The 20,734-nt window shown below is 48.9% G+C and overlaps 1 protein-coding gene across 2 annotated transcripts in view; it reads right to left on the bottom strand.

Moving 5' to 3' along the window:
* Positions 1-20,734, bottom strand: part of spg21 (SPG21 abhydrolase domain containing, maspardin) — a 102,340-nt gene that overhangs the window by 71,971 nt on the left and 9,635 nt on the right. The window contains exons 1-3 of one of the 2 annotated variants that reach the window (XM_072468827.1): positions 13,358-13,423; positions 7,726-7,816; positions 1,452-1,545 (exon numbers count right to left, since the gene is read on the bottom strand). In XM_072468827.1, the coding sequence (XP_072324928.1) occupies positions 1,452-1,514 (63 nt within the window). In that variant the 5' untranslated portion in view covers positions 1,515-1,545; positions 7,726-7,816; positions 13,358-13,423. Of the gene's footprint in view, positions 1-1,451; positions 1,546-7,725; positions 7,817-13,357; positions 13,424-20,734 lie in introns of those variants that run through there. The other variant, XM_072468826.1, reaches the window with a different exon arrangement.

The following is a 20,734-nucleotide window of genomic DNA, read 5'->3' as shown; positions in this document are numbered from 1 at the left end:
GACACAAATCCCAGGGCCTGGGTCTGTAAAGCGTGTGATTATTCCACACCTGGACCACCACATAAAACCCAGAGTACAGGCACCCCCATTCCTGGAACACTGGAGCACAGCATTCCCACACCTGGAGCACTGGGGCACAGCATTCCCACACCTGGAGCACAGCATTCCACACCTGGAGCACTGGGGCACTGTATTCCCACACCTGGAACACTGGGGCACAACATTCCCACCCCCGGAGCGCAACATTCCCACACAGCCGGAGCGTAATATCCCCACACAGCCGGAGCGCAGCATCCCCACACAGCCGGAGCGCAGCATCCCCACACAGCCGGAGCGCAGCATCCCCACACAGCCGGAGCGCAGCATCCCCACACAGCCGGAGCGCAGCATCCCCACACAGCCGGAGCGCAGCATCCCCACACAGCCGGAGCGCAGCATCCCCACACAGCCGGAGCGCAGCATCCCCACACAGCCGGAGCGCAGCATCCCCACACAGCCGGAGCGCAGCATCCCCACACAGCCGGAGCGCAGCATCCCCACACAGCCGGAGCGCAGCATCCCCACACAGCCGGAGCGCAGCATCCCCACACAGCCGGAGCGCAGCATCCCCACACAGCCGGAGCGCAGCATCCCCACACAGCCGGAGCGCAGCATCCCCACACAGCCGGAGCGCAGCATCCCCACACAGCCGGAGCGCAGCATCCCCACACAGCCGGAGCGCAGCATCCCCACACAGCCGGAGCGCAGCATTCCCACACAGCCGGAGCGCAGCATTCCCACACAGCCGGAGCGCAGCATTCCCACACAGCCGGGGCGCAGCATTCCCACACAGCCGGGGCGCAGCATTCCCACACAGCCGGGGCGCAACCTTCCGACACAGCCGGAGCGCAACCTTCCGACACAGCCGGAGCGCAACCTTCCGACACAGCCGGAGCGCAACCTTCCGACACAGCCGGAGCGCAACCTTCCGACACAGCCGGAGCGCAACCTTCCGACACAGCCGGAGCGCAACCTTCCGACACAGCCGGAGCGCAACCTTCCGACACAGCCGGAGCGCAACCTTCCGACACAGCCGGAGCGCAACCTTCCGACACAGCCGGAGCGCAACCTTCCGACACAGCCGGAGCGCAACCTTCCGACACAGCCGGAGCGCAACCTTCCGACACAGCCGGAGCGCAACCTTCCGACACAGCCGGAGCGCAACCTTCCGACACAGCCGGAGCTCAACATTCCGACACAGCCGGAGCACAACATTCCCACACCTGGAGCACAACATTCCCACACCTGGAGCACTAGGAAACAAACTGGACACAAACTGGACATGGGAATCCTACAAACCTGGGAGCACTAGTCACAAACATTCACATAGTTCCAGTTTACATGTAAAATAAACAAAATGCTGATCTCTTTGAAATCCAACAGTCAACTTGAGGGAAAAATGCAGTACTTGCCTTTTTCAGTGGGACTGTACTCCGGAACCAGTTATAATCAGGGGAGACTTTTATCTCACCCATAGTGACTGGAACATTTAACGTTGCAGGAAGTCTGTTTAAAGCACAACAAAATACAAGTCATTATGTAGTTGTTTAGTCGTACAGAATGGGAGTACTTAATTAAAGTCATAATTTAAAAAACGTTTTCCCTTTCGCAACAGAGGCGGAGAAAGAACTAGCAAGGCTAATCACATTCTAATAGAGTGACTTAAAAAGGAGCAAAGATACCTTAAAAATACTCGCAAATCCTTTAAGATGGGAGGGGCAACAGAAGGCAATTAAGAAAGCATATGCAGAACAAAATTAATAGCCATTTGGACAAACATGAGTAACTTAAGGAAAGCCAGCACAGATTTTCTAAATTACATTTAACTAACTTCATTAACCTGAGCTAACTTCATTTTTGCTGAGTTTATAGAAAGGGTTATTGAGAGGAAATGCAATTTAAAGGGGTCTACATGGACTTCCAAATGGTACTTCAAAGGCCACATAACAGGCTTTCCAGTAAAGTCATAGCCCATGGAACAAAAGGAAGTCACAGTATATTGGCTTAGTGACAGTAATGGTAAATGAGTGTTTTTCAGACAGGATAATTGTACAGTGTGGATCCCGTGGGTCAGTATTAGGACTCTACGACTACTTTTCTTATATATGTATTCCTATCCAGATTTGGGTATACAGGGCACAACTTCAAAATTTGCAGATGACACAAAACTATGAAGTGCGAGGAAGTTAGTGATAGATATTAAGTGAACATAGGTTGCAATGGGAAGACACAGAGTACAAAAGCAAAGAGTTATGATAAACCTGTATCAAACACTGGTTTTGTCTCAACTGGAGTACTGTACCCAATTCTGGACACCATACTTTAGGAAGGATGTGAAGATTTCAGAAAGGAAAAAATGGTTCCAGGAATGAGGGACTTCATGGATTGTCGATGCTGGGGCTTTCTCCAAGAGAAGAGTAAGTGGAGAGGAGGTTTGATGAAAGTGTTCAAAATCATGAGAGAACTGGGCAGAATGCATAAATAGAAACTACTCCCATTGTAGTAGCTACTCCCATATAACAATCAAGATCTAGAGGAAAAATTACTCCATACAGATGGTTAAGATCTGGAATGCTCTACCCTGAATAGGCTTTCCTTTGATTCCTTTGATCACCACCTCCACCTCAATCTGCGCCCCAAGACCTGCCACCTCCTGCTCCTCCACCCTCGGGAACTCCAGCTGGTCCAAAAAGTGTATCATTCCCTCTTTCCCCTCCGAGGGTTGGGACTTATACAGCCTCTCATAAAATGTCTTGAACACCTCGTTCACTTTCCCTGCTCTCTGCTCCATCTTTCCCGTTTCGTCCCTAACTCCTCCGATCTCTCTCGCCGCCCCCCTCTTTCGAAGTGGTTGGGCCAGCAGCCGGCTCGCCTTTTCCCCATATTCATATTGTATTCCCTGTGCCTTCCTCCACTGCGTCTCCGCCTTTCCCGTGGTCAGCAGGTCAAACTCCGTCTGTAGTCTTCGTCTTTCCCTGTATAGCCCTTCCTCCGGGGCCTCTGCATACTGCCTATCCACCCTCAGAATTTCCCCAACCAATCTCTCTCTTTCTTTACCCTCTTGTTTCCCGTGGGCTCTAATGGAAATCAGCTCTCCTCTAACCACCGCCTTCAGCGCTTCCCATACTACCCCCACCTGGACCTCCCCACCGTCATTGACCTCCAGGTATCTTTCGATGCATCCCCTCACCCTTCCGCATACCCCCTCGTCCGCCAGTAGTCTAATCTCCAAAGTGGGCGCTGTTCCTTTTCCTCTCCTAGATCCAGATCCACCCAATGTGGGGCGTGATCTGAAACGGCTATAGCCGAGTACTCCGTTCCTGCCACTTTCGGGATCAGCGCCCTTCCCAAGACAAAAAAGTCTATCCGGGAGTATACTTTATGGACGTGGGAGAAGGAGGAAAACTCTTTCCCCATCGGTCTGGCAAATCTCCACGGATCTACCCCTCCCACCTGCTCCATAAACCCCGTAAGCACCTTGGCCGCTGCCGGCCTTCTCCCGGTCCTGGATCTGGACCGGTCCAGCCCTGGGTCCAGCACTGTGTTAAAATCCCACCCCCCCCATTACCAAGCTTCCCGCCTCCAGGTCCAGGATACGTCCCAGCATTCGCTTCATGAACCCCGCGTCATCCCAGTTCGGGGCGTATACGTTCACCAGCACCACCGCCTCACACCTTGCAATCTGCCACTCACCATCACGTACCTGCCCCCACTATCCACCACTATGGTCTTAGCCTCGAACGATACCCATTTCCCCACCAGTATTGCCACCCCTCTGTTTTTCACATCTAGCCCTGAGTGGAATACCTGTCCCACCCATCCTTTCCTTAGTCTAACCTGATCCGCCAATTTCAGATGAGTCTCCTGGAGCATAAAGAGACTGAAGGCGGATGTGGTTAAGTGCGCAAACACCCTTGCCCTCTTAATCGGCCTATTTAAACCTCTCACATTCCACGTGATCAGCCGGGTTGGGGGGCCGTTTACCCCGCCCCCTCGTCGACTAGCTATCCCCTTTTTTAAGCCAGCTCCCCACCCAGGTCCCACTCACCAGTCTGTCCCCCAGACGGCGCCCTCCCGTCCCGACCACCTCGTCTCGTATCAGCTCCCCCTTACCCTCAGCAGCAGCAACCCAGTTAATCCCCTCCCCTTCCCGCTAGATTCCCCTCTAGCTTGATTGCTCCCCCCATATTGCTTCCGGGAGTCAGCTAACTCTGGCTGACCTCGGCACCCCCCGTTTATCCTTTGACCTCCCTGCGTGACGGGCCCCCTTCCTTCCTGCGCCCTTTATCCCGCCTCAATTTCCATGCCGCGGGAAAAACCCCACGCTTCCCTCTCGGCCCCGCCCCTAATGGCACAGTTCCCTCATTCCCCTTCCCTGTCCCCTTTTCCACCGGCGCCCACATTTCTTTGTGTCCCCCCCCCCTCGGGGGGGGGGGGGGGAGAATTCCCCATCCAACATTATTAAATATTAGCCCTCCCCTCTCCCCACTTTACATTTCTGTGCCACCACCTCGCTACCTCTCTCCAGACATCAATTTCTCAAGTCTAGTCCAATTTCTCTTCCTGAATGAATGTCCATGCCTCCTCCGCGTCTCGAAGTAGTGGTGTTTGCCCTGGTGTGTGACCCACAATCTTGCCGGCTGCAGCATCCCAAATTTGACTTTCTTCCTATGTAGCACCGCCTTGGCCTGATTGAAGCTCGCCCTCCTTCTCGCCACCTCCGCACTCCAATCTTGATATACGCGTATCACCGCGTTCTCCCACTTGCTGCTCCGTGTCCTCTTAGCCCAACTCAGGACCATCTCCCTGTCCCTGTAGCGATGGAACCTCACCACTATTGCTCGTGGTGTTACCCCTGCCTTTGGTCTTCTCACGAGGACCCGGTACGCTCCCTCCACTTCCAGGGGGCCCGTTGGGGCCTCAGCCCCCATTAGAGTATGGAGCATCGTATTCACATACGCCCCAGCATCAGCTCCCACTGTCCCTTCGGGGAGACCTAAAATCCTTAGATTCTTCATCCGCGAGCAGTTTTCCAGGGCTTCCAGCCTTTCTATGCACCTCTTATGTAGTGCCTCGTGCGTCTCCGTTTTTACCACCAGGCCCTGTATCTCGTCTTTGTTCTCGGCTGCCTTTGCCTTCACTCCACGGAGTTCTATCACCTGGACCTTCTGTGTTTCCTTCAATCCCTCGATTGCCAGTAACATCGGCGCCAGCACCTCTTTCTTGAGCTCCTCCACACATCGTCGGAGGAACTCCTGCTGTTCCGGGCCCCATACCATCTGGGCTCCCTCGGCCGCCATCTTGCTTCTCCCTTCTCTTCCCTGCCGCTGCTCCAGAGGATCCTCTGCAATCTGGACACTGCTGTCGCTCCTTTCCATCCACACCCGGGGGGACTTCTTCCTTTGTAACCTCACACTGGGTTTGGCCGTAAAAAATTTCCGTTGGGGCTCCCGATAAGAGCCCAAAAGTCCGTTGAAACGGGAGGTGCCGAAATGTGCCGCTTAGCTGGTCATCGCCGCAACCGGAAGTCCTAAATTGCCCTTTAATTGGAAAAAAAATTAATTGGATAGTCTAAATTTAGGGGGAAAAAAGAAAGGAGACCATAAAGGGACTGGGCAGGAACGGGATATGGCACTCGACTCATCGATAGACAGTTCCAACGCACCACAGCGAAAAACCGCACCGACGTCCTCAGAAGACAAACATGACAGAATACCCTTCGTCATCCAGTACTTCCCCGGAGCGGAGAAACTACGACATCTTCTTCACAGCCTTCAACACGTCATTGATGAAGATGAACATCTTGCCAAGGTCATCCCCACATCCCCACTACTTGCCTTCAAACAACCGCGCAACCTCAAACAAACCATTGTTTGCAGCAAACTACCCAGTCTTCAGAACAGTGACCACAACACCACACAACCCTGCCATGGCAATCTCTGCAAAACGTGTCAGATCATCAACATGGATACCACCATTACACGTGAGAATACCACCCACCAGGTACGCGGTACATACTCGTGCGACTCGGCCAACGTTGTCTACCTCATACGCTGCAGGAAAGGATGTCCCGAAGCGTGGTACATTGGCGAAACCATGCAGACGCTGCGACAACGAATGAACGGACAATGCGCGACAATCACCAGGCAGGAATGTTCCCTTCCAGTCGGGGAACACTTCAGCAGTCAAGGGCATTCAGCCTCTGATCTCCGGGTAAGCGTTCTCCAAGGTGGCCTTCAGGACGTGCGACAACGCAGAACCGCCGAGCAGAAACTTATAGCCAAGTTCCGCACACATGAGTGCGGCCTCAACCGGGACCTGGGATTCATGTCACATTACATTCATCCCCCACCATCTGGCCTGCGAAATCCTACCAACTGTCCTGGCTTGACACAATTCACACCTCTTTAACCTGGGGTTACCCCATCTCTGGATCTGAAAAGATTTAATCACCAGCTAATGCTTGCATTCCAAGCATTGTCTGGCATCTTTGAATTTGTCTATATATATGTTTCTGGAACATACCTCTTCATTCACCTGATCATAGATCATAGAATTTACAATGCAGAAGGAGGCCATTCGGCCCATCGAGTCTGCACCGGCTCTTGGAAAGAGCAACCTTCCCAAGGTCCACACCTCCATCCTATCCCCATAACCCCACCCAACACTATGGGCAATTTTGGACACTAAGGGCAATTTAGCATGGCCAATCCACCTAACCTGCACATCTTTGGACTGTGGGAGGAAACCGGAGCACCCGGAGGAAACCCACGCACACACTGGGAGTATGTGCAGACTCCGCACAGACAGTGACCCAAGCCGGAATCGAACCTGGGACCCTGGAGCTGTGAAGCAATTGTGCTATCCACAATGCTGCCGTGCTGCCCCTGTGGAAGGAGCAGCGCTCCGAAAGCTAGTGACATCGAAACAAACCTGTTGGACTTTAACCTGGTGTTGTAAGACTTCGTACTGTGCTCACCCCAGTCCAACGCCGGCATCTCCACATCATAAATAAATGGAGGCATGACCACATAACTGGAAGCAAAACAGATAGAGCGCAGTAGAGAAAACAGAAAGGAAAAATGAACATAGAAGTAATGGGCTCAGATCCTGAGTGGCAGCCAAAATACAGAACAAATGATCAGAGGCATACAGAAAATTAAGATAAGTATTTGTAAACCAAGAAGAGGGAGCAGACAGGCGGTAAAGATGGTCAGAACCCTTCTGGTGGAATGAAACTGACTTGTAGTTTGGAGCAATTATGTACAGGTTCAAATGTAGTTGAGGAGAGTGAGCAAATCCTGTGCTGTATGAGGGGCAGAGAGCATCAGTGGGCACTCAAATTGCTGCGATACTTAAAGAGTAAACTATGAGTCAGTGGAGACTGCAGAGGTTCAGTGGAGGCGAGAAATGAACTTGGTGATAGATACAGTAGAACAGCAAAGGCATAAATGAGTCAGCAGCAAAACATATCAAATCTCATTCGGCAGCAGAGTCGGATGGGTACCAACAGAAACTGAGGAACTCCCAGCAAGGAAACAGAAAACTCATGACCCGACAGCAGGTCCGATACATGCCATTCCTCCAAACGACGATATCAGCAACTACAGCACATCATGGTTCACATGAACCATTAAGTCATTTGAACTACTTTGAAAAATGATGTTTTTAAAAAGACATACTAACCATAAAATTCCAGCTGGAGTTTTTCTCCCAAAAGTAGACTAATTTATCCACAGCAGTAACCGTGCTCTCTCAGCATACTGGGAACAGCACTCTGAAGGACAATAAAACAAAGCTTGTGATATTACTGTGTTACCTATAGAGACAATCCAAATATATTGCTTGTTTATGTTAAATAGATGTTAAAATAAAAGTATTACATACATCACAAGTGCATACTATTCTCCCATCACTTGCCATTTAAGAATTGCAACCTTTTTCCATGAAAATAAAAATCGTTGCCTGCTTTACCAGATTACAGACCCCATTTTTCTTGAATTTCCAACAAATATACTAACTTAAATTTACATAGGATTATACAGAGTGAGTAACCATTCAGCCCAGGTTTTGCGCTCCCCTTTGCAAGACCTATTCAATTAGATCTGCTTCCTGCAACATCCAGCAAATGTTTTACTTTCAAATGTTTATCCTTTTCAAAGTTTTTAAATTCCACCACCCTTTCAGGCAATGCATTGCAGATCACAGCTCATTAAAGAAAATTCACAATTATAGAGTCATAGGAGTCTACAGCACAGTAAAGGCCCTGCGGCCCATTGCGTGCGCGCCAGTCAAAAACAACGACCCAGCTATTCTAACCTCATTTTCCAGCACTTGGCCCATATCCTTGTTTGCAATGGCATCGGCAAGTGCACATCTAAACGCTTTGAAAAATGTTACGAGGGTCTCTGCCTCCACCACCCTTTCAGACAGTGAGTTCCAGACTCCCACCATCCTTTGGGTGAAAAAGATTTTCCTCACATCCCCGCTAAACCTCCTGCTCCTCATGTTAAATCCATGCCCCCCTGATCATTGATCCCTCCACCAAGGGGAAAGGTTACTTCCTGCCGACTCACACTATACCCCTCATAATTTATATTATGCAATCGTGTCGCCCCTCAGTCTCCTTTGCTCCAAGGAAAACAGCCCCAGTCTGTCCAATTTTTTTTCTTGGCAGACAGGAAGCAAAGAGTGGGAATTAACAGGTCCTTTTCAGAGTGGCAGGCAGTGATAAGTGACCCCAACTGTTCACAATATACATTAATGATTTGGACGAAGGAATTGCATGCAGTATTCCAAATTTGCAGATGACACTAAGCTGGGTGGCAGTGTGTGCTGTGAGGAGACAAATTGGCTGTAGGATGAGTTGGACAGGCTGCCTGAGTGAGCAAATACTTGGCAAATGCAATATGATGTGGGTAAAAATGAGTTTATCCATTTTGGTGGCAAAGACAGGAAGGCAGATTATTTGAATGGTGGCAGTTTAGAAAAAGGGGAAGTGCAACAAGAGCTTGTACAGCAGGTAGTGAGGAAAGCTAATGGCATGCTGGCCTTCATAGCAAGAGGATTTGAGTATGGGAGCAGGGATGTCTTGCTGCAGTTATACAGGGCCTTGGTGAGGCCACACCTTGAACATTGTGTAGTTTTGTTCTCCTAGTCTGAGGAAGGACATTCTTGCTATTGAGGGTGTCCAGCAAAGGTTCACCTGACTAATTCCCAGGATGGCAGGACTGACATATGAAGAAAGATTGAATCGACTGGGCTTGTACTCACTGGAGTTTAGAAGAATGAAAGGCGATCTTATAGAAACATGTAAATTCCTGATGGGACTGGACAGGCTAAATGCAGGAAGAATGTTTCCAACTTTGGGGATGTCCAGAACTTGGGGTCACAACCTAAGAATAAGGGATAACCATTCAGGACTGAGATGAGGAGGAACTTCTTCTCTCAGAGTTATGAACTTGTGGAATTCTTTCCCACAAAATGTTGTTGGGGCCAGTCGTTAGATATATTCAAGAGGGAGCTGGACGTGGCCCTTTCTGCTAAAGGGATGGGATACTGAATTTGCATGATCAAATTGAATGGCGGTGCAGGCTCGAATGGCGAATGGCCTACTCCTGCATTTATTGTCCACATTTCGATAACTAAAACTCCTGCCCAGACAAAACCCTTTCCAGTGCTATCACATGCCTCCTATAACTTGGATTCCAGAACTGCACACAATATTCTAGCTGTGGCCTAACCAGAGTTTTACAGTTCCAGCACAATTTTCCTGCTCTTAAACTCTATGTCACAGCTATAAAAGGCAAAAAAAACATATACCTTCTTAACTAGTGTCACACGGGAGGGTTTAAACTAGTATGGCAGGGGGGTGGGCACGGGAGCAATAGGTCAGAAGGTGAGAGCATTGAGGGAGAACTAGGGAATAGGGACAGTGTGGCTCTGAGGCAAAGCAGACAGGGAGAAGTTGCTGAACACAGCGGGACTGGTGGCCTGAAGTGCATATGTTTTAATGCAAGGAGCATTACGGGTAAGGCAGATGAACTTAGAGCTTGGATTAGTACTTGGAACTATGATGTTGTCGCCATTACAGAGACCTGGTTGAGGGAAGGGCAGGATTGGCAGCTAAACGTTCCAGGATTTAGATGTTTCAGGCGGGATAGAGGGGGATGTAAAAGGGGAGGTGGAGTTGCGCTACTTGTTCGGGAGAATATCACAGCTGTACTGCGAGAGGACACCTCAGAGGGCGGTGAGGCTATATGGGTAGAGATCAGGAATAAGAAGGGTGCAGTCACAATGTTGGGGGTATGCTACAGGCATCCCAACAGCCAGCGGGAGATAGAGGAGCAGATAGGTAGACAGATTTTGGAAAAGAGTAAAAACAACAGGGTTGTGGTGATGGGAGACTTCAACTTCCCCAATATTGACTGGGACTCACTTAGTGCCAGGGGCTTAGACGGGGCGGAGTTTGTAAGGAGCATCCAGGAGGGCTTCTTAAAACAATATGTAGACAGCCCAACTAGGGAAGGGGCGGTACTGGACCTGGTATTGGGGAATGAGCCCGGCCAGGTGGTAGATGTTTCAGTAGGGGAGCATTTCGGTAACAGTGACCTCAATTCAATAAGTTTTAAAGTACTGGTGGACAAGGATAAGAGTGGTCCGAGGATGAATGTGCTAAATTGGGGGAAGGCTAATTATAACAATATTAGGCGGGAACTGAAGAACATAGATTGGGGGCGGGTGTTTGAGGGCAAATCAACATCTGACATGTGGGAGGCTTTCAAGTGGCAGTTGAAAGGAATACAGGACCGGCATGTTCCTGTGAGGAAGAAAGATAAATACGGCAATTTTCGGGAACCTTGGATGACGAGTGATATTGTAGGCCTCGTCAAAAAGAAAAAGGAGGCATTTGTCAGGGCTAAAAGGCTGGGAACAGACGAAGCCTGCTTGGAATATAAGGAAAGTAGGAAGGAACTTAAGCAAGGAGTCAGGAGGGCTAGAAGGGGTCACGAAAAGTCATTGGCAAATAGGGTTAAGGAAAATCCCAAGGCTTTTTACACGTACATAAAAAGCAAGAGGGTAGCCAGGGAAAGGGTTGGCCCACTGAAGGATAGGCAAGGGAATCTATGTGTGGAGCCAGAGGAAATGGGCGAGGTACTAAATGAATACTTTGCCTCAGTATTCACCAAAGAGAAGGAATTGGTAGATGTTGAGTCTGGAGAAGGGGGTGCAGATAGCCTGGGTCACATTGTGATCCAAAAAGACGAGGTGTTGGGTGTCTTAAAAAATATTAAGGTAGATAAGTCCCCAGGGCCTGATGGGATCTACCCCAGAATACTGAAGGAGGCTGGAGAGGAAATTGCTGAGGCCTTGACAGAAATCTTTGGATCCTCGCTGTCTTCAGGGGATGTCCCGGAGGACTGGAGAATAGCCAATGTTGTTCCTCTGTTTAAGAAGGGTAGCAAGGATAATCCCAGGAACTACAGGCCGGTGAGCCTTACTTCAGTGGTAGGGAAATTACTGGAGAGAATTCTTCGAGACAGGATCTACTCCCATTTGGAAGCAAATGGACGTATTAGTGAGAGGCAGCACGGTTTTGTGAAGGGGAGGTCGTGTCTCATTAACTTGATAGAGTTTTTCGAGGAGGTCACTAAGATGATTGATGCAGGTAGGGCAGTAGATGTTGTCTATATGGACTTCAGTAAGGCCTTTGACAAGGTCCCTCATGGTAGACTAGTACAAAAGGTGAAGTCACACGGGATCAGGGGTGAGCTGGCAAGGTGGATACAGAACTGGCTCGGTCATAGAAGGCAGAGAGTAGCAATGGAGGGATGCTTTTCTAATTGGAGGGCTGTGACCAGTGGTGTTCCACAGGGATCAGTGCTGGGACCTTTGCTCTTTGTAGTATATATAAATGATTTGGAGGAAAATGTAACTGGTCTGATTAGTAAGTTTGCAGACGACACAAAGGTTGGTCGAATTGCGGATAGCGATGAGGACTGTCGGAGGATACAGCAGGATTTAGATTGTCTGGAGACTTGGGCGGAGAGATGGCAGATGGAGTTTAATCCGGACAAATGTGAGGTAATGCATTTTGGAAGGTCTAATGCAGGTAGGGAATATACAGTGAATGGTAGAACCCTCAAGAGTATTGAAAGTCAAAGAGATCTAGGAGTACAGGTCCACAGGTCATTGAAAGGGGCAACACAGGTGGAGAAGGTAGTCAAGAAGGCATACGGCATGCTTGCCTTCATTGGCCGGGGCATTGAGTATAAGAATTGGCAAGTCATGTTGCAGCTGTATAGAACCTTAGTTAGGCCACACTTGGAGTATAGTGTTCAATTCTGGTCGCCACACTACCAGAAGGATGTGGAGGCTTTAGAGAGGGTGCAGAAGAGATTTACCAGAATGTTGCCTGGTATGGAGGGCATTAGCTATGAGGAGCGGTTGAATAAACTCGGTTTGTTCTCACTGGAACGAAGGAGGTTGAGGGGAGACCTGATAGAGGTATACAAAATTATGAGGGGCATAGACAGAGTGGATAGTCAGAGGCTTTTCCCCAGGGTAGAGGGGTCAATTACTAGGGGGCATAGGTTTAAGGTGAGAGGGGCAAGGTTTAGAGTAGATGTACGAGGCAAGTTTTTTTACGCAGAGGGTAGTGGGTGCCTGGAACTCGCTACCGGAGGAGGTAGTGGAAGCAGGGACGATAGGGACATTTAAGGGGCATCTTGACAAATATATGAATAGGATGGGAATAGAAGGATACGGACCCAGGAAGTGTAGAAGATTGTAGTTTAGTCGGACAGCATGGTCGGCACGGGCTTGGAGGGCCGAAGGGCCTGTTCCTGTGCTGTACATTTCTTTGTTCTTTGTAACCACTTTATCTACCTGCCCTGCTACCTTAAGGGATCGATGTAGATTCACACCTCTGATCCTCGGTGTTTCCCAAGGTCCTGCCGTTCATCATTATTCCCGTGCCTTGTTTGTCCTGCCCATGTGCATCACTCCACACTTACCTGGATTGAATTCAATTTGTCACTGATCAGCCCACCTGACCAGCCCACCTCTATCCTCCTGTAATCGAACGCTATCCTCCTCACGAGTCACCACCCCACTAATTTTCGTACTAATCACAAACTTACTGATCAACCATACATCCAAGTCCAAATCATTTATATAAACCACAAACAGTAAGGGGCCCAAACACTGATCCACGCAGGACCCCACTGGACACAGGCTTCCAGTCAGAAAGGCTTCCAGCCACTCTGCCAATTCTGGATCTAATTTGCCGAATTTCCTTGGATTCCTTGGCTCTTACCTACGCACTTTGTCTCCTATGTGGGACTTTATCAAAAGCATTGTTGAAGTCCAAGTAGACTATGTGAAATGCATTGTCCTCGTCTACACACCTGGTCACCTCTATAAAAAAATTCAACCAAATTGGTCAGACATGACCTACCCTGAACAAAACCATGCAAACTGTTTATGAGTAATTTCTGCCTCCCCAAATGCAGATGAATTCTGTCTCTCCGAATTGCTTCCAATAGTTTTCCAACCATTGAGATTAGACTGACTGGCCTGTAGTTACCTGGTTTTTCCCTTCTTCAATGATAATACCTCATTGGCTATCTTCCAGTGTTCCGGCACCTCTCCTGTGGCCAGAGAGGAATTGAAAATTGCCAGTGCCTCTGCTATTTCCTCCCTCGCCTCATTCAAAGGCCTGGGATACTTTTCATCCGGTCCTGGAGATTTATCTACTTTTAAGCCTGTCAGACCACTCAGAACCTCCTCTCTGTCTATGTTAATTAATTTAATCACAATCCTTCTCCCTGATTTCTATACCCACATTGATCCACTTGTGATATAGAACTCCGACACAAAATATTCATTTGGAACCCTACCTACATCCTCCAGCTCCACACACAAATTACCATTAGTTCATCCCCCGACTGCACTTTGGAAAATGAGACCATAAGACGGTGCTCCTTCTCCCGGCATACAAGCAGAAACTCAAGCAGGAGAATCCAGCTAAGAAGGTCGTGCAGTGCTGGTCCGAGGAAACAAAAGAGCTCATACGTGACTGCTCAGAGACAGTGGACTGGTCCATATTTAAGAACTCATCGACCAACTTAAATGAGTATGGCCACCACCTGGTGAACTCAATGCATTCTATGCTCGGTTCAAGCAGGAAACCAACGATCCGCTGTTGAGTCTTCCAGCAGCCCATAACACACCCATACCCACCATCACAGTTTCCGAAGTCAGTTCGACCTTCCTGAAAGTCATTCGGACGGGATCCCTGGTTGTGCACTCAGAGCCTGCACGGACCAGCTGGCAGATGTGTTAGTGGACATCTTTAACCTTTCCCTACTCCGTTCTGAGGTCCCCACCTGCTTCAAGAAGACCACCATCATACCGGTGCCAAAGAAGAACCAGGCATCATGCCTCAATGACTACCGTGTGGTGGCCCTGACACCAGTCGTAATGAAGTGCTTAGAGAGGTTGGTCATGAAGCGCATCACCTCCATACTCCCAGGACACCTTGACAGAATTCATAGAATTTACAGTGCAGAAGGAGGCCATTCGACCCATCGAGTTTGCACCGGCTCTTGGAAAGAGCACCCTACCCAAGCCCACGCTCACCCTCCCTGTAACCCAGTAACACCATCCAAACTTTTTGAACACGAAGGGCAATTTAGCATGGCCAATCCACCTAACCTGCACATCATGGGACTGTGGGAGGAAACTGGAGCACCTGGAGGAAACCCACACAGACGCGGGGAGAACGTGCAGACTCCGCACAGACAGTGACCCAAGTCGGGAATCGAACCTGGGACCCTGGAGTTGTGAAGCAACTATGCTACCATGCTGCCCGTGATCCACTGCAATTCGCATATTGCCACAACTGGTCCACAGCAGATGCCATTTCCCTGGCTCGACATATCCCTGGAGCATCTTGACACCAAGGACTCCTACATCAGACTCCTATTTATTGACTACAGTTCCATCTTCAATACCATAATCCCAGCCAAGCTCATAGCAAAGCTCCAAAACCTAGGACTTGGCTCCTCACTCTGCAATTGGATCCTTGACTTTAAGACCCACAGACCACAGTCAGTAAGAATAAACGACAACACCTCCTCCACAATAGTCCTCAATACCAGGGCCCCACAAGGCTGTGTACTTAGCCCCCTACTATACTCCCTGTACACACACGACTGCGTGGCAAAATTTGGTACCAACTCCATCTACAACTTTGCTGACGATACGATCATAGTGGGCCGGATCGCGAGTAACAACGAGTCAGAATACAGGAAGGAGATAGAGAACCTAGTGGGATGGTCCAACGATAACAATCTATCCCTCAATGCTAGCAAAACTAAAGAGTTGGTCATTGACTTCAGGAAGCAAAGTACTGTACACACTTGTATCAGCATCAATGGGGCCGAGGTGGAGATGGTTAGCAGTTTCAAATTCCTAGAGGTACACATCTCCAAAAATCTGTCCTGGTCCACCCACATCGACGCTACCACCAACAAAGCACAACAGCGCCTATACTTCCTCAGGAAACAAAGGAAATTTGGCATGTCCACATTAACTCTTACCAACTTTTACAGATGCACCATAGAAAGCATCCTATCTGGCTGCATCACAGCCTGGTATCACAACTGCCCAGCCCAAGACCACAAGAAACTTCAGAAAGTCGTGAACACAGCCCAGACCATCACATGATCTTGCCTCCCATCCAATCACATGATCTTGCCTCCCATCCATTGACTCCATCTACACCTCCCACTGCCTGGGGAAAGCGGGCAGTATAATCAAAGACCCCATCCCACCCGGCTTACTCACTCTTCCCACTACTTCCAACGGGCAGGGGTTACAAAAGTCTGAGAACACACACAAACAAACTCAAAAACAGCTTCTTCCCCACTGTTACCAGACTCCTAAACGACCCTCTTATGGACTGACCTCATTAACACTACACTCCTGTAGGCTTCATCCGATGCCAGTGTTTATGTAGTTACATTGTGTACCTTGTGTTGCCCCATTATGTATTTCCTTTTATTTCATTTTCTTTTCATGTACTTAATGATCTGTTGAGCTGCTCGCAGAAAAATATTTTTCACTGTACCTCGGGACACGTGACAATAAACAAAATCAAATCCAATTGGCTGGTAAGGAACAGCTAAATTGTATTGAAAGAGAAAATACTGGAAAATCTCAGCAAGTCTGGCAGCATCCGTAGGGAGAGAAAAGAGCGAACGTTTCGAGTACGATGACTCTTGGTCAAAGCCTGGTCAAAGCCTAAATTATATTACCTATTCTAAGTTGGGAGAAGACGTACATCACGGAATCCCTACAGTACAGAAGGGGGCCATTTGGCACATCGGGTCTGCATCGACTCTCTGAAAAAGCACCCCACCTAGGATCAATTTCCCACCCTTTCCCCGTAAACGCATTACCCCACCTAGCCTTTGGACACTAAGGGGCAATTTAGCGTGACCAATCCACTTAACTTGTACATTTGTGGACTGTGGGAGGAAACCTGAGCACTCGGAGGAAACCTCAGCATTCACAGTGAGAACGTGCAAACTCCACACAGCCAGTCACCTGAGGCCAGATTTGAACCTGGGTCCCTGGCGCTGTAAGGCAGCAGTGCTAACCATCGTGCCGCACATTATCGCACTCATCTCACTTTCATCTCCACCAACGCATTCACAGAGGGATGAAACCATACACGTGCGACGTATGCAATAAATCATTTTCACGCTCATCGACCCTCCACGTACGCCAACACATTCACACCGGGAAAAAACTGTTCATATGCAAGGTGTGTGACAAAGGCTACACAAACTTGTCATAACTCCTGCTCAATCAGCGTACTCACACAGGGGAGTAACCCAGGGTTCTACCACAGGCACTCAGGGATAGACTAGAGGGTACCAGCTGTCACTATGGAATCATGGTTGAGGAATTCTTCAAAATGTTCTTTCCAGCATTAACAGACGGCATTGTCAACCTGAAGAAAAGAAACCCCATTCTGTGAATGATGGGGATTTTGGCAATTTGATCTGTCTATTGATGGCCCTGGTGACTTTGACTGTCTGATGATCAACGGCACAATGGTTAGCACTGCTGCCTCAACAGCACTAGGCACCAGGGTTCGATTCCAATCTTGGGTGACTGTGTGGAGTTTACATGTTCTCCCATGTCTGCATGAGTTTTTCCTGGGTGCACAGGTCTCCTCCCACAGTCCAAAGATGTGCAAGTTAGGTGGATTGAGGGTGGCACGGTTGTGCAGTGGTTAGCACTACTGCCTCATAGCCCCGAGGACCAGGGTTCAATCCCGGCCCCGGGTCACTGTCCATATGGAGTTTGCACATTCTTGTGTCTGCATGCGTCTCACCCCAACTCAAAGGTGTGCAAGGTAGGTGGATTGGCCACACTAATTTGCCCTTCAATTGGAATTTCTATTTAAAAATGAAGTGGATTGGCCATGCTAAATCGCTCCTTAGTGTCCAAGGATGTGCAGGTTTGGTGGGGCTATGGGGTTACAGGAGTAGGTCGGGGGTATGAGCCTAAATAGAGTGCTCTTTCAGAAAGTCGGTGCAGACCCGATGGCCTCCTTCTGTACTGTAGGAATTCTATGATTCTATTCTAAGTTGCTTTCAGATTAAAGGTAAAAAAGGAGAAATAATTTACAGATTTAAAAAACTAAAAACCAGTTAGAAATGTTTTAAAAAGTTAAAAACTAATTAAATAAAATGCAGGGCAAGGCGATGTGTTGTACCTGCATGATGTGGGAGCTGGTGGACCCCATTGTGGTTCCGAGTGAACACATCTGTAGCAAGTGTTGGTTGCTCGAGGAACTCGAGCGCAAGGAGAAGAAGGATGTCGAAAATCACCAAAAAAACGGCCGAGAAAAAAGCGGCTGAAAGTCCGTTGGAGAGGGGAAAGGTCACCGCGGGGTCAACAAAGAAAATGGAGGCTGGAGCACCGGGGAGGCCGCAGTGCTTACGGCTGAAGAACTAACTAAGGTGATGGCTGCGGAATTCCAAAAGCAGTTGGCGCAGATTGAGAAATGTATGGAGATGGTGAGGAAGGAGATGAGGGAGGTTTTGAATGTGCTGGTGGAGGAGGCGGTTTCCCCGGTGAAGACGGTGGTGGCGAGCGCAGTGGCGGAGGTGCGAGAGCAAGGGGAGGCGCTGAAGGAAGTGGAGGAGACGGTATTGCAGCACGGTGATCAACTTGCCTCGATGGGGAAGGAGATGCGGAAGGTGATCGACACGAACAAGAATCTGAGAGGAAAAATGGAAGATCTGGAAAACAGATTCAGGCGACAGAATTTGAGGGACGCGGGGCTGCCCGAAGGAGTTGAAGGACCGAAGCCGACTGAGTATTTTGCCGCGATGCTGGCAAAACTACTGGGGGAGGGGGAGGATCCCTCCCGATATGAACTGGATCGGGCTCATCGGTCGTGGAGGCCTGTACCAAAGGCGAGTGAGCCGCCAAGGGCAGTGATTCTGTGCTTCCGTAGGTACAGTGTGAAGGAGAAGGTCCTGAGCTGAGCCAAACAGAAGCGGGTGGTGCAGTGGGCTGGAGCTGGTATACGTGTATACCAGGACTTTACGGTGGAGCTGGCGAAGAGGCGGGCTGCCTTCAAATGGGTGAAGAGGGCACTGTACATTGGCAAGGTGCAGTTCGGCATTGTACATCCAGCGAATGCTGAGGGTGACTTACAAGCTCAGGGACTTTTATTTTGGAACGGCGGAAGCAGCGGAGGAGTTTGCGAAGGCAGAAGGACTGTGGCAGAACTGACAAATTGAGGAATGGTCATGTGCCGATGTAACCTCGTGACTGTATTTTCTTCTTTTTTTTTGTATCACTGCGCGCGGGTGTAGAGGCTAAAGGAGCCAATGTTGCATATATTTGGACAAGGGAAGGGACGGGACTTTCACTCGAAAGGAGGGCTCTTTGGGGTGTAGGTGGATATGCGGGGTTTGTGTGCTAAAAGAGAATCTTTGGGCTTTCCTAGGGCCAGGCAAGGGGGAAAGGGACCCGGGCGGGGGCCTCCACGCTGGCCGGTTTAAGCCGGCCAGTGAACGGGAGTGAGGTGGGGGGAGGGGCTGCGGCCATCGGAGCCTGACAGAACGGGGTCCGAGTGGTCTAGCCGGGGTGGAAAGTTGGGGGGAGGGAACCGAGATTGGGGGAGGGAACCGAGGTTGGGAGGAGGAGTTTTACAAGAGGCATTGGACGGGAGGAGCTGGAGACTTGGGGGGGGTACAACTTTGGGGTATCATGTACGGTACTCTCTTAGAGGCTGGATGGCGTTGGTTGGGGGGGGGTGGGTGGAGAGCCGTGTAGATTAAGGGTGACTACGGATAATCTCTGATTCCTTTTTGTCATTTGTTTATGTAAACAGGCGGGTTGAGGTTTGGGGGTTGGTGGGCGGATGGGATCGTTGTTATTTTGGGGATTGACATATCTTGTTGATTATTGTTTATTGTTGATGGGTGTAAATGTGGGAGAAAACGTGAAAAAGGAGAATAAAAATTTTTTTTTTATTTTTTTAAAAAGAGAAGGTGGGAGAAGGTTGGAGAGAATAGGAGCGGAGCAGAGAACAATTTAGGATGTGTAAGAGACGGGTGTTAGTATAGTATAGATTGTAGTTTAGTTATAATAGTGCTTGCTTTAGGAATAGAGATCAAATTGTATTTGGGCAGCACGGTAGCATTGTGGATAGCACAAATGTTTCACAGCTCCACGGTCCCAGGTTCGATTCCGGCTTGGGTCACTGTCTGTGCGGAGTCTGCACATCCTCCCAGTGTGTGCGTGGGTTTCCTCCGGGTGCTCCGGTTTCCTCCCACAGTCCAAGGATGTGCAGGTTAGGTGGATTGGCCATGATAAATTGCCCTTAGTGTCCAAAATTGCCCTTCGTGTTGGGTGGAGTTGGATCGGGTGTAGGTGTTGACCTTGGGTAGGGTGCTCTTTCCAGGAGCCGGTGCAGACATGATGGGCCGAATGGCCTCTTTCTGCACTGTAAATTCTATGATATGTAAATTCTATGATATGTATAATAAGTAGTGTAAATTTTAGCTTTGTCTAAAAAAAAAGAAATGGAGCTGATCATATTACTGAAGTGATGTCAGAGGGTGGGGGGAGCTGAGCTCCCTTCTGCTTTTTGGTTTCAGTTTGAGGAGGCAGCTGGGAGTGTCTGTGTGTTTTGCTGAGAGCTACAGGAAGAAACACAGAGCTGGTCTGTTGATGTCTGCAAATCCAAAGACTATAAATATATTGAATGTAACCTCATGTCTGTTTTTGAAGGTTTGAAGTCTTTTGGATGTTTAAAGGAACAGTTTGAAGGATTATTTAGTGTTGTAGTCTTTTGGGGTTATCTTTGAAATAATGAGTGTTAAGATATTCAATGTTTGTTTTTAAAAAGGTTCACTAGAGTTCATAGAATAAACATTGTTTTGTTTTAAAAACCATTTGCTTCCCACACCACAATCTATTAAAAGTTGTAGGTCGGTTAAACTCCTTGAAACACTTTGGGGTTCTGTAAACCGGGACCCATAACAGTTGCCAGGGCTGAAAAGTGAACGAGGAGAGGTTGGATAAGTTGAAGTTATTTTCCTTGGAACAAAGAAGACTGAGGGGTGATTTAATTGTGGTGCAGAAAATTATGAGGTGA

Source organism: Scyliorhinus torazame, chromosome 12, assembly GCF_047496885.1.
Source record: "Scyliorhinus torazame isolate Kashiwa2021f chromosome 12, sScyTor2.1, whole genome shotgun sequence".
NCBI lineage: Eukaryota > Metazoa > Chordata > Chondrichthyes > Carcharhiniformes > Scyliorhinidae > Scyliorhinus > Scyliorhinus torazame.
This window is presented reverse-complemented; position numbering and strand designations above follow the sequence as displayed.